The sequence below is a fragment of the Muntiacus reevesi genome, chromosome 2, assembly GCF_963930625.1.
Source record: "Muntiacus reevesi chromosome 2, mMunRee1.1, whole genome shotgun sequence".
Classification (NCBI taxonomy): Eukaryota; Metazoa; Chordata; class Mammalia; order Artiodactyla; family Cervidae; genus Muntiacus; species Muntiacus reevesi.
The window spans coordinates 71059634-71077613 of NC_089250.1; the positions used below are offsets into that span (position 1 = coordinate 71059634).

The window sequence follows — 17980 nt, forward strand, 5'->3', positions numbered from 1 at the left end:
TGGCTCCAATTCTAGGGAGAGATGTGAGCGCTAGAAGAGCCATTTGAGGCAGGGGTAGTGGGCGGCTCAGAGGGCCTCTAGGGGAGGGTGGAGCTTTCCTCTTTTGTATCTCATGGAGACTGACCTGAGAACTTTTCAATTCAGAGCCCTCTCTGTATTGGCCCAAATCTTGAGACTAGTGGTAACAGCAATAACGGGTACTTTTAAATGAGCCCTTCCAAGTTCAGCTCTATGAACACTGTATATCCCTGGTCCCTTTTATCTCTCCTCGGAGGTAGGAGCCAGTGTTATTCCATTCAGATGCCTCCGAAGGGGCTTCCCTGGTGGCCCAGTGGTTAAGAATCTGCCTTGCGATGCAGGCACCTGGGTTGACTCCCTGGTCTGGAAGCTGGGATCCCACAAGCTGCGGAGTAATTAAGCCTGCGCGCTGCAACTGTGCGCTCAATGAAAGACGCCACATAACCCAACAAATATCCCACGTGCTGCCACTAAGACCCAACACAGCCAAATCAATAAACACATTTTTAAAAAATGCCTCTCAAACCTTAGACTGGCGCCGTTTTCAAGGTCACAAAATGAGAGGTGGTCAGAGCTGGGATTCCAACCCAGGGTTGGGCGCCTGTGGAGTCTGTCTATTGGAGCACAACGATTCACTTCCTCCGTTGAGTTCTGTGTGATGGAGGCGGAAAGTGGAATGTGCTCGTGGTCCAGGTGGAGAAACTGAAGCCTGGCAAAAACTGAGATCGGTGACATCCTGGTAAGAGGAGGAGTCGGGGCTGGGACCCATCTGCCAGGGCCGGCTTCCATGCTGCAGCGAAGAGAAGCTCTTCTGGGGGTGCTGTGGCCCCTGGGGACGCAGGATGGGGAGAGGGTGCTGATGGAATCCGGAGGTGGACCCCTCCCCCCAGCGATGATGAGGGCAGCCAGCACTTAAGGAGCTGTGACTGAGTTCAAGGTCTTTGGCTTAATGCTTTATCTTTTATATTACTTATTTTTGTGCTGTAAAATATTTTTGTGCTGTGCTGGGTCTTCACTGCTGCACGGGCTGTTCTCTAGTTTCAGAGAGTGGGGGTACTCTCATTGCTGTGTGCAGGCGTCTCACTGAGGTGGCATCTTTTGTTGCAGAGCACCAGATCTAGGGCACCGGGAGCTTGTGTAGTTGCTGCTCCCAGGCCGCTGTGGCCCACAGGCTTAACTGCCCCGAGGCATATGGGATCTACCGGGATCAGGGATCGAACCTGTGTTTCCTGCATTAGCGGGCAGACTCTTCACCACCGAGCCACCAGGGAAGCCTTAACACTATCTTGAAGATTTCCTTTCCTCTTCACCCATGTGGATGGAGTTCATTTTATTCTCCCTCTTTGTAGATGCAAACCCTTCTGTATAGAGAGGTGGACTCACCTGTCCAGGGGACCAGCCTAGGTAGCTGTGGAATTGAGATGCTAAAGTTTGGCTTCTTATGACCAATATTTTCCCCTCTGCATGGAGAGGAGGGGGAAGCAGCCTGAACAACCCTGCCCCAGCCCACCAGGCCCCAAGGGCCTTCGCACCTGAGATTCCGTGTGCTAACAATCCCTGAGCACAGGATCCTAAGGAACCCAATTTAATGATATTAACCCCACCTGACAGGTGGGAAATCTGAGGCTCAAGGAAGTGAAGACCCAGGATGCACTTTGAACCAGCTCTAGTTGAGTATCTCCTATGTACCAGACATTGTGTCAGGTGTTTAGATATATTCTCCCATTAGATTCACAAAGCAGTCCTGCATAGGAAGTAACATTATTGATATTACCCTTGCGGGACAGATGGCAAACCATGGCTCAGAGAGGTGACAAGACTTGCTTACAGGTAGTGTCAAAATGTCCACATGTGAGCCTAGGTCTGACTCCAGCCTTTATTCTTTCTACTATGTATAAGTTTCCCTAATAGAGACCCTATCTTTTTGCCTTTTCATATTGTTCATGGGGTTCTCAAGGCAAGAATACTGAAGTGGTTTGCCATTCCCTTCTCCAGAGAAGGGGATGACAGAGGATGTGATGGTTGGATGGCATCACCAACTCGATGGACTTGAGTTTGACCAAGCTCTGAGAGCTGGTGATGGACAGGGAGGCCTGGCGTGCTGCAGTCCATGGGGTCTCAATGAGTCGGACACGACTGAACTGAACTGAATAGAGACCCACAGGCTATTATGATGGTGTTTCAGGCATCAAAGGGATAATAGATTTGGCTCTTAGGGCTGTTCAGGGTTTCATGAAATCATTCATGACTTCTAGCTGGCTGCCTGCTCAGCCTTTCTGCAAGGCTGTGCTGGTGACAGCTGCACTCTTACTTTCCCAGGAAAATAACAGGAACTTGGGCTGGAAGTTCTCAAGAGAAAGTCTGGCTTGCTCTAGAAGGCAGAACGTTTGAATGTTGTTGTTTTTTTTTTAATTAATTTAATTTTGTATTGAAGGACAGTTGCTTCTTTGAGCCAATCCATAATGGAGGAGGTTGCCTTGGGATATGGTGAGTTTCCTAGCCCTGGGAGGGTACAAGCAAATGCTGGCAGCTGCCTGTGAAGAAGGTGATAGAGCACCTCCGGCATTAAAAGTGATACTGCGGGACTTCCTGGCAGTCCAGTGGTTAAGACTTCAATCTTCTAATGCAGGGGCATGTGTTCGACCCCTGGTTGGGGACCTGAGATCCCACATGCCTGCCACATAGTATGGCAAAAAAAAAAAAAAGAAAGACTGATACTGGATTCAAAGACCTTTCCATTTTGAAAGTCTGTGATTGTAAGATTCTCAGATCCCATTTGCTCAGACCGAGCCTAAAATTGCACAATACTCAAAAGCTAGGAATCACAGACTGCATGCATTTATCCTTTTTGTGTTTTCTAGTCCCTGTGTGGGCAGGCAGACTGTGGAACATCTACTTACTCGGGCAAGAGAAAAGTCAGTTAAATCAGTTTGGTTCAGTTCAGCCGCTCAGTTATGTCCAAGTCTTTGTGACCCCATGGACTGCAGCACACCAGGCCTCCCTGTCCATCACCAACTCCCGGAGTTTACTCAAACTCAGGTCCATTGAGTCGGTGATGCCATCCAACCATCTCATCCTCTGTCATCCCCTTCTCCTCCCGACTTCAGTCTTTCCCAGCATCAGGATCTTTCCCAATGAGTCAGTTCTTCGCATCAGGTGGCCACAGTATTGGAGTTTCAGCTTCAGCATCAGTCCTTCCAATGAATATTCAGGACTGATTTCTTTTAGTTAAATCAGAGGACAAGTCTTTAGATTTTAAGAGCACCCCTTCCTCCCCCAAAACACCATTCCTGAAGGGACCTGGGACACAGTGAAACCTCATGAATCAGAGAAAGATGGGATTTGATACCTTTCTGTCCCTCTGCTATACAATATTTGGGGTGGTGGCTGTTCCATCAACCTGGATCCGGGAGCAAGGAGGCACTGATCGGAACTATACAGGACACACAGCATGAGTGGCTGAGGAACAAGACTGGTGGTAGTTGTTACTGCACCCTAACCTGGCTGACCCTGACTGATACACAGCCCTGCTCTCCCCTCTTGCCTTTTTTCCAAATAAAAAATCAGGGAGAGAGCCAGGGAAAAAAGTCATGAGTGAACATGTTTTGAATTTTGTGGGTCAGCGTGACCCCAGAGAGCTTTGAAGAGTCCAAAAGTAGACAGTGGGGAAGGGCTGGAGTGATGAACTGGTCATGTGGTGTGTTGAAGCCAAAAGAGCCTGAAACAACCTCACAATGAGCTGTAATCACAGAGATGCACGTGTGAATGATGGGCTGGGGGGAAATAAATCAAAGTGATCAGGATTAATTTTCTGCCTGTATAGGAAGTAGGGTATGTGTGTGCTAAGTTGCTTCAGTTGTGTCTGACTCTTTTTGACCCAATGGACTATAGCCCACCAGGATCCTCTGTTCATGGGATTCTCCAGGCAAGAATACTGGAGTGGGTTCCCATGCCCTCCTGCAGGGTATCTTCCCGACCGAGGGATTGAACCCACGTCTCCTGCATTGGCAGCCAGCTGGGTTCTTGACCACTAGCACCACCTGGGAAGTTCAGGAAGTAGGGTATGGTCATAAAAATTAACTCAAAATTCTGTTTATCAAAATTTTGAATTGAGATACATAATTCGGAAAGTTCACCATCCCAAGGGTCTTGAATTCGGGGCTTTCAACATCACTCTTTCACTGAGTGGGTAGAAGGTGGATGTGGACACTGGAAGCACCCCAGCCTGGAAACCAGGAGAACTGAGCTCTACTCTTAGATTTCACCTTCCCAGGGAGACCTTCCCTGACCACGTGGTTTAAAACAGAACTCCCCCCACCCCGACCCCATGATGCCTGATCCCTCTTCTTTCTTTTTCTCCAAAGTACTAGTGGATGCAGCATTCTTTACTTATCTATTTATTGTCTATTTCTCCCACTTGATTTTAAGTTTCAAAAGGGCAGGAATTCTCTCTCTTCCTTCTTTCTTTCTACCTTTCTATCTCACTGCTTTTTCTCCCCCCACCCCCTTTCTTTCCTAGTTATAGAAAAATTTCAAGCATTCAAAAAATCATGGAAAACAGATGATGAACACCCCTTTGCCATTTGTCCATCACCTAAATTTAACAACTGTTAACATTTAATCATCCTCGCTTCATTTTTTTTAATTTTTTTGGGTGCCAGCGTTTTCTAAAGAAAATAATACTCGTCATGCTATTTCCTCTTTAAAAACCTGAAGGAAGAGAACTTTGTCTCTTACTTGTTGCCATGTTACTCACTGCCTGGAAGCTGGTAGAGCTCCAACAAACAGTTGTCGAATGAGTCTCACTTAATCCTCACGGCAACCGTATGCAGTAGGTGTTGTTATTATCCCCATTTTACAGAAGAGGAAACTGAGGCACAGAGAGGTTAAAGTAACTTACCCAAGGGCACACTGCTAGGAAGTAGTGAAAGGAAATCGGGGGCCCAGGCAGCCTGAATCCAGAGTCCACACATTCATATCTCTCTGGGGACTCCTGCAATTGAGATGTTCATTCATCCTCTGTCCACCTGTCCCATCCAGACACCACCCACAGAGGAGACCCAGAGGGGTTCACAGGCCAGAAACAGGACATCCCCATCTGGGAACCCAGGTGGTCTCCAGAAAGGGCAGGGCCCTCTTTCCCTCCTCCCTGGGGAGGAGACAGAAGGCTCCTTCCCAGACAAGTGACCTTTGGGGTTTGTTATGAGTAGAGATTCCTTCTGGGGAACGTGATGGCTGATGCCGGGAGCCTGGGTCCTCAGACTTAACCCCCAGGAATGTGGAGAGGAATCGCCAGGCTTCCGCCCTGCAGCCAGCGTTCCCAACAACCCAGGCCAGCCAGAGGAGGCCACGCTAGGCTGCTCTCCAGGTTGCTGGGCCTTCTGGGGAGATGAACTGAGACCTTCCATGCTAGGCTGGGAGGCAGCTCCTCAGCGTAAACAGAGCTCCAGGCTTCAAAATCAAAGAACATGGCATCTGTCTCTTCCTTCCTGGTCGGGTGACATTGGACAGGTGCTCAATCTGGGGAAGGCGCAGTTTTCACATCTATCAAATGGGGATAATTACTATCCCAAGCTTAAACAGATCCAGGACTAGGGTGAAGCAAGCCAGGTGCCCAGGGCACAGCCTTTAAGGAGGCACTGGCTCTCAGGTTCAGACCCTGCACTTGCGGGAGCCTGAGGATGAACACCTTCTTAAATATGCACCAAGATGGTCTAATCCCACAACCCACAGATGGCTCCAGGAAGGGACCCCAAAGCCCTTTGGGAGAGATGGACCCCTGAACTAAGTCAGGTCCCTGGTGGCTGGGACAGGGGGATGGCCCAGAAGCCTTCTGGGCATTATCAAGCCACAATAGGCATTTCTGAGTTCTTCCCAGGTCAGAGAGCAGCCTCTGTCTCCAGGTTGTGATAATAATGACATTGATCTCATATTTATTGAGCTGTCACTCTGGACCACACTGAGATCTTGGTCAATCCTCAGTACAGCTTTCTCATGTATTATTGTCTCTATGCTGTGAATGGGGCTTCCCAGGTGGCACAGGGGTAAAGAATCTGTCTGCCATGCATGAGAGGAAAAAGATGTGGGTTCAATCCCTGGGTTGGGAAGATTCCCCAGGGTAGGAAATGGCTACCCACTCCAGTATTCTTGCTTGGGAAAAGTGATGGAGAGGGGAGCCTAGAGGGCTATAGTCCATGGGGTCACAAAGAGTCAGGCACGACTGAGCGCGCACACACACACACGCGCTATAAATGAGGAAGACCTCAAGGCGCCAGGCCAGGGTCACAGCCTAAGTATATGGTAGGTCCAAGATCCAGACTCTTATTTGTCTGAATTGCAGGTAGGCTGGGGCCTGAGGTTTGCTGCTGAGGGCCTTGTGGGCCCTTGACCCCCGTCACCTTTATCTTCTCTGCCTTCTCCCTCTGCTGGCAGCCACTGTGGCCAAATTGGAATTAACCCCAAAGGTTAACCTGCAAAGCCATTGCAGGGGCCAGGCTGGGGTGGGTGGGGAGGAAGGCGCGTTTCTGGGCTCCAAGGATCTGAAACCTGTGTGCTCTATGCCCAGGTCCTGGGTCCCCGAGGCAGGCACACGTGGCTCTGGAGGAGGTGGAACACGGGGGCAGGTAAGTTTCGGTCTGGGGGAGACGGCTCAAGGATGACACTGAGCTTTATTTGTACACGTTCATTTCCTCCCTGCCTTCGACCTCCTTTTTTGGGAATTCATCTTCCATCCTAGCCATGTGCAAGCTTCGCTTAGGACTTTCCAGAACTCCCTGGTCACAGGAGCCTCTAAATATGCTCCTGGCTTTCAAGGCTATCTGCGGAGACTGGAGTAGAGGGCTGATCCTGCCTCTTAGCCTTTCCACAGGCTGGTCCCTCTGCCTCGAGGGTCCTCCTTCCAGCAAGATCCTCCTGGATCTCCTTCTCTGGCAGGACTTTGGAATGTAAAATGGCGCAGCTGTGAACTCTCAGACCTGAGGGGGGCTGTGCAAATTTTTAAGTAATTAATCAATTTATGCAGTTATTTATGGCGGCACTGGGTCTTCTCTTGTGGAACGCAGGCCCTAGAGCATACTTAGTGCCCGTAGTTGGGGCGCACAGGCTTAGATGTCCCAGGGCATGTGGAATCTTCCTGATCCAGGATCGAACCCACGGCCCTGCACTGGTAGGTGGATTCTTAACCGCTGAGCCACGAGGGGGATCCAAGGGCTGTGCAGTTTGATGCCACGCTGGCCTCTGGGGAAGACAGAGGAGCTTAGCGTTTTAAAAGGCAGGTTTTGAACTTAGACATGAGTTCAGTCACAATCCCTCCACTTACCAGCCGGGCCTCAGTTCGCCTCTCTGAACACAGGAAGGATGATCTAACTTTCTCCACTGGGGCACTGAGGGGCAGGAAGCGGGCCATGCACGTGATGCTCTGGAGTCAGGGCCAGGTACCAAGGTCAGGATTCAAAAAGCACCAGGTAGTCACCCACTCATTCCACACCAGGTTTAGGCACCCACTTGGTGCCAGTGTTTGACTGGGTGCTGGGATGGAGCTGTGAATGGACTCATGTGGCCCCAGCTCTTAGAGACTGAGTTTGTTGCCACTGTGACTATGATTGGGGAAATCACCCCCTTCCCAATCTCTTAACCCTCCGACCTCCATCCGTCACCTTGGCCTTGAAGCACCCTGGGCAGGATCTAAATCGGATGTATCTCCATAACCTTAGCTCCTCAACCGAGGCCTGGAGCCTCAATAAGTATTTAAACTGAAAAGATTTCTGTAACAAACACAGCATTGAGTGTGTGCAAGCCACGGTTCTGAGCACTTTACAAATATGAAATCATGTCACTATGCCTGGCAAGGAAGTACTATTATCACCACCCCCATTTTACAGATAGGCAAACTGAGGTTCAGAAAAGTTAAGCAAATTACCTTAAGTTACACAGCCAGAGAAGGGCACAACCAGGATTTGAACTCAGGCCATCTGGCTCCAGGGGCCACTCGCTCCATGCCTCTCCAGAGTTGATGCCACTTCCCGGCAGGGTCCAGAAAGGGCCTGATAGGTCCAGAAAGGGCCAGGTAGAAAACTTGCCTGTCTCTGCCACTAGCTAAACCTTGGCCTCCTCAGCTTTCCATTCCCCAGGTGGGCTCTGGAGGAAAACAGGGTCCCCGCTGCAGCCTTTGATGTGCCCTGCCAAGCTGGCACTCTGAGGCCTCGGGCTGCCTCAGGGGATCCCAGGCCAGCAGCTGGGCCAGCCTCGGGGCCAGCGTTTCCGTAAACATCCCCGCGAGCCAGCCCCGCGTGGTCAGACTGTGGGCCGCTGGCTTCAGGGGCTGAGGTTTGGCGGGCCCTCCTCGGCTTCCTCCAACACAGCCACTTCCACCCCCTTTGCCTGGCTGAGCTTCCAGTAATGAAGTGTTTTGCTCTGGGGCCAGTGGGGTCGATCAAATGGGCCATCAGGGCCTCTCTGTCTCACTTGTCCCTACTTGGGCTCCTGGAAGCTGGTTAGATGCCCCTCACCACAGCCTGGGCGACTTATTGGCCACCCTGGGGGTCGGAGGAAGAATTGGTCTCTAAGGGGACAGGTCTTGGGCTCTGAGTCAAGAGAGAGGGTGTGGCTGGAACCGACTCTGTGGGTCCTTTCTGAGGGGTTGGGAGGTTGGGGAAACAGCTCCTGAAGACAGAGCCAGGCAGCTTGGCGACAGAAGGGAAGGTGTCTTAACCATAGCCACCGCCTCTACCCAGCAAGACAGTGGCTGCAGGGAGGGGCAGTGGGTGGAGACTGAAGAACTGTCAATCACCATGAGTGTGCCATCCCTGAAGGAAGAAACTCTACCCTAGCCCTTTAATTCTCACAGCAACTCTGCTGGGAAACGGAGGCCCAGAGAGGTGAGGTGACTTGCCCAAGGTCACACAGCAATCGACAGAATGAGAGTGTGACTGATTCTCTCCCTTCCCACTGAACCGCTTCTGGCTCACTGTCTGAATCCCAGACAGGAGGAACTGGAAGGTGAGTCCAAGCCATATTTTGAGAGGCAGGATAGCACAGTGGGTAACAACAGGGCTCAGGGGCCAGCTGCCTGGGTTCAAATCCCAGCTCTGCCTCCTTCCTGCTATGTGAATGTAGGCAAATCACTTAACTTCTTGGTGCCTCTCATCTGTGAGACAAAGATAGTAATGATGCATCAGTTACAGCAGGGGTCCCCAACCTCCGGGATCTAATGCCTGATGATCTGAGGGTGGAGCTCATGTCGTAATGATAGAAATAAGTGCACGGTAAATGTCAGGCCTTGAATCAACCGAAACCACCCCCGCCCAGGTCCATGGAAAAATGGTCTTCCACAAAACTGCTCCCTGGTGCCAGAAAGATTGGGGACCTCTATCTTAGAGGGTTGCTGTGAGGATTAAGTGTATGCCTGATACCCAGAAGCCTTCCATGGATGCAAGTGATTTCCAGTCTTTCCCCAGTCTTCCCACTGCAGAGCTGGGGAGACACAGCCCAGAGATGAAGGCAGGAACTGCCGGGGTCTTATCTGGGGCAGAGCTCGGCTTTAACCCCCATTCCCTGTGGTGTCGCTGAGAAGCTATGATGTTGGGGCTGAGGGAGACCCCAAGAGAGGAGGGGAAGATGGAAGAGGTGCATGCTTTGATCCCCATCCACCAGGGCTAGGGAAGGGCAGGGTCAGAGCCCGGGGGGAGAGGGGCAAGGCCACGTGATGGGTGACCCAAGGGGCAGTCCCTTCCCCCTCTGGGTCCCAATCTCCCCTCCTGGGGATGATCGAACCCTTGAACCCAAGGGGGCTCCTTGGTAGGGCCTCAGGAGCTGCTGAGAGGTGGGAGAAGGTCCGGAGCCCCTGCCTAGGACTCCCACCCTTTGATTTATCTCAAATAATTTTCCTTAGTGGGAAGCTGCTATGTAACACAGGGAGTTTAGCTCGGCGCTCTGTGATGACCTGGGGGTGGGAAGGCGGTGGTGGTAGGAGGGAGCTTCAAGAGGGAGGGAATATTTATATATATATGGCCCATTCATGTTGTACAGCAGAAGCCAACACAACATTGGAAAGCAATTATACTCCAATTTAAAAACTTAAAAAAGAAACAATTTTCCGTGGACTTGCTTTTTGCTGAGCAAGGGACTGCTGGCTCGAGAAGGGGGCTCTGGGCAGGGAGAAGCAGGGGATGGGCCCCCCTTCCCACACCTGGGGACCCTGGGGCCCGAGCGGATGACTGGCTGATGACTCACTCCGCACTCGGCACATCCTGCAACCCCATGACTGGGAGCCCCACGGGGGCGGCCCCTGACCAGGGCCCCTAACCAAGGCTCCCCCCTCGACACGCACAGGGACTGGGAACAATTAACTTGCTCCCCAGGCCAGGCCAAATGTTCACATGGCTGTTGGTTTTGCTGACCACATGTGGCTCAAGGACATCCTCAGAGCTGGAAGGGTCCCAAGAGGCCACAAAGGGCAACCCTGTCACGTCACAGCAAGGGGACTGAGGCCCAGAGAGGTGAGGGGACTTGCCTAAGGTCCCTCAGGAGAAGGAGGAAGGAACCCAGCCTTCAATGCCTGACCCAGAGCTTTTCTACAGCTCCAGATGGTCCCTGGAGACCCCAGGGTCTCGGTCCCTGTTCCCAGCCCGGGTCACAAGTGTCCTCCCAGACCAACCCAGGCCAGGCTCCTCCAGACTCACCTGCCCCCCCACCTCCCGCCAGGCTTCATCCAGACTCAGCCATGCACAGCGCCCCAGACACCCCGGGTCTTGTGATGACTTCCGGCCTCTATTCTCTCAGTCCCCCTGTGTTGACATTTTGCTTGGACTCCTACTCTTGCTTCAAAATTCAGCTTGGATGTCACCTCCTCTAATAAGATTTCCAAAGCCTCCTCTCCCTCCTCCCAGGTTGGGTCCTCTTCTCATTTCCCTCAGTGCCTAGTACTCCCCACTCACTGTTCTGCCATCATTTCTTTGCTTGTCTCCATCTTCTCCTCTAGTCTGTGAATCCATTGTGGACAGACACCTTGCTTTTTTATTGTGTATCTAATATGAGGGCATGGCCCCTGCATTCAGCGTCTGTTAAATGAATGAATGGATATATGAATATACAGATGAATGGGTGAATGGATGGACGGACAAATGGGTAGATGGATGGATCATTAAAAGAACAGATAAATGGATGAATGGATATCCTGAATGATGAGGGGGCTCCTGGATGGGGAGGCAGTAACCTAACCTGTTATCTGCCTTCTCTAAGGGATGTCTGGCCAAATGCAAAGCCACTTCTGCTCTGGTGTCTGGTTCCTCCTGACCAGCTAATTCTAACTCAGTGGGGTCCCCTGAACTCTGATAATTATTCAGACATCAGAGAATCTATAGGAACCACCTCTGCTCCTGACCTTTCAGAATTCTGCCTTCTTGAGGGCCCATACTGCATACTTCCCTCTGGGTCAGAGCTGCCACTCCAGAAATGCTTCCAGAAATCCCTAGAGAAAGAGGCACTATAAGATATGGAACCCACCCCTCTCCCATTTTACAGATGAGGAAACTGAGACCAAGCAAGGCCAAGAAATTTGCCCGAGAATGTACAGAGTGAGAAGGAAATTAAAGCTTGGGTTCCTCCATTCATTCATTCATGTATTCATTCATGCAACAAATATACATCTACCATCCAGCACATGCCAAGTTCAGTGTCTTTTCTCTGGCATTCCAGGCCTGTGAGTAAACTCTGGTGCCAATTTCTGAATCCCATGTTCCATCATGACTTCTCCCAGCTCCCCAGCCCGTTTGCCTTTGCCTCACCAGCTGCATTCTCGGCCCCCTGTCCCAACCCCCTCACCCAGCAAATGAGGACCACCCCAGTTCACACTGGCATGAGCATCCATGTACAGAGGCAGTCACACATGTGACCCGAGAGTACCACCTCTCACCCCCTCCTTGCAGGACCGCCTGGCCCCTCCCTGCGCACAGAAGCACACCAGTTCAGACTGAAGCCAAGTGTTAAAGTCCCATAACTGTACTGGGGTGTTGGCGGCAGGGAAGGAAGTTCATGGTGGTACCTGGGATCTCAGGGCCAGAAACAGACCTTTGAGCTTCTGCCCAGACTGAGGAATGTGCAGAAGAGGCCATAGAGGGGTACCTGGGGGCTGGCTATCTGCAGGCTGGATGAGCAGGCAGCAGCAGCAGCAATTCGCCCACCAGCCCCTCCCAACATGACCAGAGGCGGGGGCAGTGTAGGGGCTGCCAGTGTAGAGGAGATGGAGCCTCGCCCTCTGGGGCAGGAACCCAGACTTGAGCAACTCATGGCCATTGGCGGGGGCCCCTCTCTGGACCTTCCTGATGGAGGTGGCCTCACTGACGATGTAGAACACCTCAGGACTGCAAGGGCCAAAATGAGATTCAGCTGCACAATGCCCTGCCCATTCAGAACACCTTCTGGGAATGAACTAGAGAACAAAAGACTGAAAAAACAACGGGACCCAAAGCCACTTCTGGGATGGAATTCACTTGAGAATTCATTTGAGACAGGGTCCTGATAAGATTGATCATGACCAAAGAGTTAAGGTACAATAGATAAACTATAGTGTGGAAAAGGAGAATGATATTAATTTAACAGGGACTAAGCATAACTTTAAAACTACTGTGAACAGTTATATTGTTAGGAATTTGAAAGCTTAGGGAAAATGGATACATTTCTAGAAAGTTATAAGATGCCAAAAGATGGGTCCAAGAAGAAATAGAGAATGTTAATAGGTTAATTAGTATTAAAGAAACTGAAGTGGTAGCCAGAGCTCTCCTGCTCTCCCAAATCAGACCCAAACATCCTTATAGGTGAGTTCTGCTGAATTTTAAAGGAACAATGAATGCCTAGCTTATACAAGTAGCTACTCCACATCCCCTCAAAAGCCAACCTAGTTTATTGATGAGACAAGTGTCATCTTGGTTGCCAAAACCAGAGAAGACAGCACAATAAAAGAAAATGATAAGCTCATTTCATTTATGAATACAGGATGGAAAAAATACTAACTACAGTATTAGTGGACTGAATTCAGCAGTGTGTTAAAATAACGATAATACCTTACCATTAGGAAGGGCTTATCCCAGAAATACATTAACATCAAAAAATCCACCAGTATGATTCACTGAGTCATTAAATCAAAAGGGAAAAAACAGGCCAAGGACTTCCTTGGTGGTCCAATGGCTAAGACCATGTGTTCCCAATGCACGGGGCCCGGGTTCGATCTCACATGCTGCAGCTAAAAAAGATCCTGAATGCTGCAACGAAGATCAAAGATCCCATATGCCTCAACTAAGACCCAGTACAGCCAAACAAATAAATATACAAAAAATATTTTAAAAACCCAATGATTGTCAACTGATGCAGAAAAAACTTTTGATAAGAACCTTTGGTACTTATTTTAAAACCTTAGATATTTATTTATTTATTTTTAATCTTAGCAAACAAGGAGCATAAGAGAAGTTTCTTCATTTGGTTGATAGGTCAGTATCAAAAAACCTCCAGAAAATATGATTCCTAGTGGAGAAACTTTATGTGCCTGTTAGGATCAGGAACAAACCAAGAATGCCCATTATCACTGCTAATGCTTAACTCATCTGGAGAAGGAAATGGCAGCCCACCCAGTTTTATTGCCTGGGCAATCCCATGGACAGAGGAGCCTGGTGGGCTACAGTCCATGGGGTCGCAAAGAATAGGACTCAACTTAGTGACTAAACAATAACAAAAAATGCTTAACACATAGTGCCAGATTCAGACTACAGCTAAAAGGAAACAAAATAAGAGGTATAAAGATTGGAAGGGAAGAGAGAAAACTATTCTTTGTTGATGGTGTGATCCGTTACCTTGAAAAATGAAATAAACTGACAACATATCAGAACAAATAAGAGAGATGAGCAAGTTTGCCAGATACACGATCAATAATAAAAATCAATAATACTTTTACACCAGCAATACTCAAAACAATGGTGGCTTAAACAAAAGGGCATAAACATGCACCTGTTATATGTAGACAGAATAATATATAGTAACATTTTATTATTACTATATTAATATTCTCATAGTATTCTTGTAGTAATATCTATACTATTTTTAAAATCATGTGAATGGCCTCTGTAGGTGAAATTCAGGGTGCAAATGGCAGCTCTGATGTCATCAGAGATCCAGGCTCTGTTTTTATTTCTCCTCTTCCTTCCTCTGCACCTGAGGGCCATCTTTAAGATACCCTCTCAGTCCAAGATGGCTGTCAAGCTTCACCATCACGTCTGATGACTGACTGGAAGCAGGAGGAAGGAAGGAAGGGTGGTATTGGGACAGGAGGGATGCTCTTCCCTTTCAGAAGCCTTCCCAGAATTTGCACATAACACTTCTTCATGTATCTCATTGCTGGGACCGGTCACATGGCCATGCCTAGCTGCAAAGTTGAGTGCACTGCCAGCCCAAATAAAATCAGGGTTTGATTATGAGGGAAGGAGGGGAGAAAGGATGTTGGAATGGGTTTCCATCAGGCTCTGCCATAGATCCCAATTTCCACAAAAGGGAAAGAGAGTCCCAGAGAGGTGAGGCCACTTACACACAGCCATGTAGCAAGTGTCAGAGCTGGGATTTTCATCTGATTCTTGATCTTTCCATGGTACGGGGTTCCCTCTTACCCGAGTACGTCCAGCCATAGGAGCACTGACCCTGACTCTCCCAGCCCTGCTGGGGTCAGGGTCTGTTTGGGTTTGTCTGCCCCCACGACCCTACTGTAGCAACAGTGATGTCCCCAGTGTTGAGCATTTATTCACACAGACCCCCCCCCCCACACACACACCCCAATCTCTCCAGCTTCTTGCACAGGGTTTGGCATGTAGATGTGCATTGAACACAAAGGAGGAAGGCAGGGAGGAAGCTGACAAGCTGTGAATGGCTGAAACTGGCTTCATCCTTGCACCTGCAGACACTTGTTGTTGACTCCCATATGCTGCACCCTGAGCTGAAGAGGTGTTTCCCCAGTTTCACTTTTCAGAGGCATTTCCTAGACTCTCAAGTGTCAGGCCTGGCTTAGGTCCGAAAGAACAAGAAGGCCACCTCAAAACAAAAATGGGCGAAATCAAAGGCCACAGAAGTCTGTGTCCCAGACCCTCAGACACTGTGGCAAAGAATATGCCATCTGTTTCTCACTCTGATTCCTCTTCAGGGACCTACAGAGAAAGATCACATTTCCCAGCTTCCCTTGCAGTCAAGTTGGGGTCACGTGACTTGTTCTGGCCAATGAAATGTGAGCGGAAGAGGTGCACGTCGTCACTTCCGGTTTGGGGCAGTGACGAGCCAGTGTGCTTTCTCCATCTCTCTCCTCCAAGGTGACCTTGGAGCCCACTGGTCTAGAATGGTGATTCACAAACTGCAATGTGCATACAAATCACCTGGGAGTCTTATTAAATGTAGCTCCTGCTGTGGGGCGGGGAGGGGAGGATCTGAAATTCTTCATTTCAAACAAGCAACTGAATGGTGTTGCTGTATCAGACCACACATTTGAGTAGGGAAGGGTGGTTTGAGAGAATGCAGCTACAAGATGGAGAAGATCTGTGCAACTTCACTGGACCTTTTGAACCAAAACTAAACCTTTGTTGGGTTAAGCCATTGAGATCTGGGAGTTTTTTTGTGACCTCTGCATAGCCTAATGTACCCCAATTCAAACACTGGGATAGGGAGTTGTCATTTAGCCAGTCAACCCATATTTCTTGAGTTCCTACCATAAACTCATTTTGTGCAGGGTTTTTTTTCCCTGTGCAGGCAGGATCTTAGTTCCCCTACCAGGGATTAAACATGTGCCCCCTGCAGTGGAAGCAAACAGCCTTAACCACTGGACTGCCAGGGAGGTATGCCTGGATGCCTCACTTTTAAGGAGTCCCTCACTCTCCCCGTTCCACACGTGCCAGGTCCGCACCTTAGAGTGAGAACTCCTTCCTTTTTTCTCCCTTGGCACCTCTCTTTCTGCATCCTGGTCCCAGTGCCAAAAGTCACTGGGGGAGCCAGGATTTGAAGTGGAGACTTTTTGACTTACAAGCCTGAAATTTGCTTCTGGTAGTGCAAAGAGCATCTGTGCTCATTCTAGGGCCTTATTTAGAGGAACCTATAGCACTAGCCAAGTCTCATGGGTTCCCCGGACTCTCACATCCCTCTAGTGCCGAACGTGGCACTTTGGGGGCCTGAACCCCAGTAACCAGTCAGCACAGGGGCAGCCCCTGCCGCGGATTTTAGGCGTTTTGTGATGTGTGTTCATCACGCACACTCTCATCACCCGACGCCGTGATGCCAACCCACGTGCTTCCTGAACTGGCCAGGCCCCAGGACCGCCCGCTGTCCACACTCGCCCGACTTCGGTTATTTAGAGAGAACAAGCTCCAAGCACAAACACGTGCTCTGACTCAGAGGGGCCCCTGAGGCAGGAGGCAGCGCTTCCACTGGAGTCTTGTCACCTCCCGGCGCAGCACACTCTGAGCCTCCTTCGCTTGCCTCCGAAAGCACACCGGCCTCCCCGCACTGATGGGGGCGGGGCTCCTCCTCTGATACGGACACTGCTGTGAACAAAGTGCCTTTCTCCACCTCCCCCTCACGCCTCCTAGCTGTTCTATCTTCCTTCTTGCCTCAGAGGCAGAAGTGGTTCAAAGTTGTTCCTCCCAAATGGATACATGTATGTGTATGGCTGAGTCCCTTCACTGGTCACCTGAAACTATCAGCGTTGTTAGTCAGCCATCCCCCAACACAAAATAAAAAGTGAAAAAATAAAATAAAAAGCCAAAACAAAACTGTTCCTCCCTGCAAAAATTAATCCATGGTGATAGAGGTCAGAACAGTGAGTACCTTGGGAGGCAGAGTGTATAGTTTTGGAAGAGGCGTCAGAAACTTTCTGGAAATGTATCTTGGTGGTGGTTACATGGGTGTGTACATATGTGAAGAGTTGTTGAGATGTGCATTTAACACTAGTGCACTGTAAGCATTTCTGTTTATATGTTACCCCTCAATTTTAAAAAATATATGCCACAGAGAGCTTTCTAAGCAGTAGCAAAAATAAATAACCACAGCATAGGTTTTGGAGTCATATGAACCTCCGCTGAAAATCTGGCTCTGTTTTCTAGCTGTGTGACCTTTAGCAAGTTGCTTAACCTCTCTGGACTTCATTTTTTCTCTTTTTTTTAAAAATTAAAGTATGGATGACAAGGATTAGAAACACCACTTTTTATAAAAAGTACTCAGCATAGGGGCAGCTCCTACTGGGTGCTCAATATGTAATCACTTTCATTATTATTAAAACCAGGGACCTAGAACTTCTCTAGCTGTCTAGTGGTTAAGACACTGCACTTCCACTGTGGCAGGCATGGGTTTCGATCCCTGATTGAGGTGCTAAGATCCTGGCATGGCCAAAACATAGAAAATAAATAAATAAATGTGCAGTTGCTTACTCACGTCTGACTCTTTGCGACCCCATGGACTGTAGTCTGCCAGACTCCTCCCTCCATGGAATTTTCTAGGCGAGAATACTGGAGTGAGTTGCCATTTCCTCCTCCAGAGGAGCTTCCCAGCCCAGGGATTGAACCTGTGTCTCCTGCATTGGCAGGCAGCTTCTTTACCACAAGGGCCACCTGGGATGGTTTAGTTGCTAAGTCATATCCGACTCTTGCGACCCAGGAGACCAGGGTTTGATCCCTGGGATGGGAAGATCCCCTAGAGAAGGGAATGGTTACCCACTCCAGTATTCTTGCCTAGAGAATTTCATGGACAGAGGAGCCTGGTGGACTACGGTCCATGGGGTTGCCAAGAATCAGATATGACTGAGTGACTAACACCAGTTGTATTTTAATAACATGTAGCTAAGCTTCACATCAGCACGTTTTGATTTATCCTTTAATAAACCTCTTCGACATGGAGAATTTCTAGGGATGCAGTTGCCACCAGCACACAGGGTCTCGGGAGCACAGCTTCA

General features: G+C 49.5%; 1 protein-coding gene across 6 annotated transcripts in view; it reads right to left on the minus strand.

The window, feature by feature from the left end:
• Positions 1 to 17980, minus strand: part of ADA (adenosine deaminase) — an 81822-nt gene that overhangs the window by 61752 nt on the left and 2090 nt on the right. For 2 of the 6 annotated variants that reach the window (XM_065922050.1, XM_065922054.1), the window contains one exon: positions 10953 to 11075. The exons of 2 other annotated variants lie outside the window; for them this stretch is intronic. In XM_065922050.1, coding sequence (XP_065778122.1) covers positions 10953 to 11009 — 57 coding nt within the window. In that variant the 5' untranslated portion in view covers positions 11010 to 11075. Of the gene's footprint in view, positions 1 to 4918; positions 5012 to 10952; positions 11076 to 17980 lie in introns of those variants that run through there. 2 more of the 6 variants (XM_065922049.1, XM_065922053.1) reach the window with 2 other exon arrangements.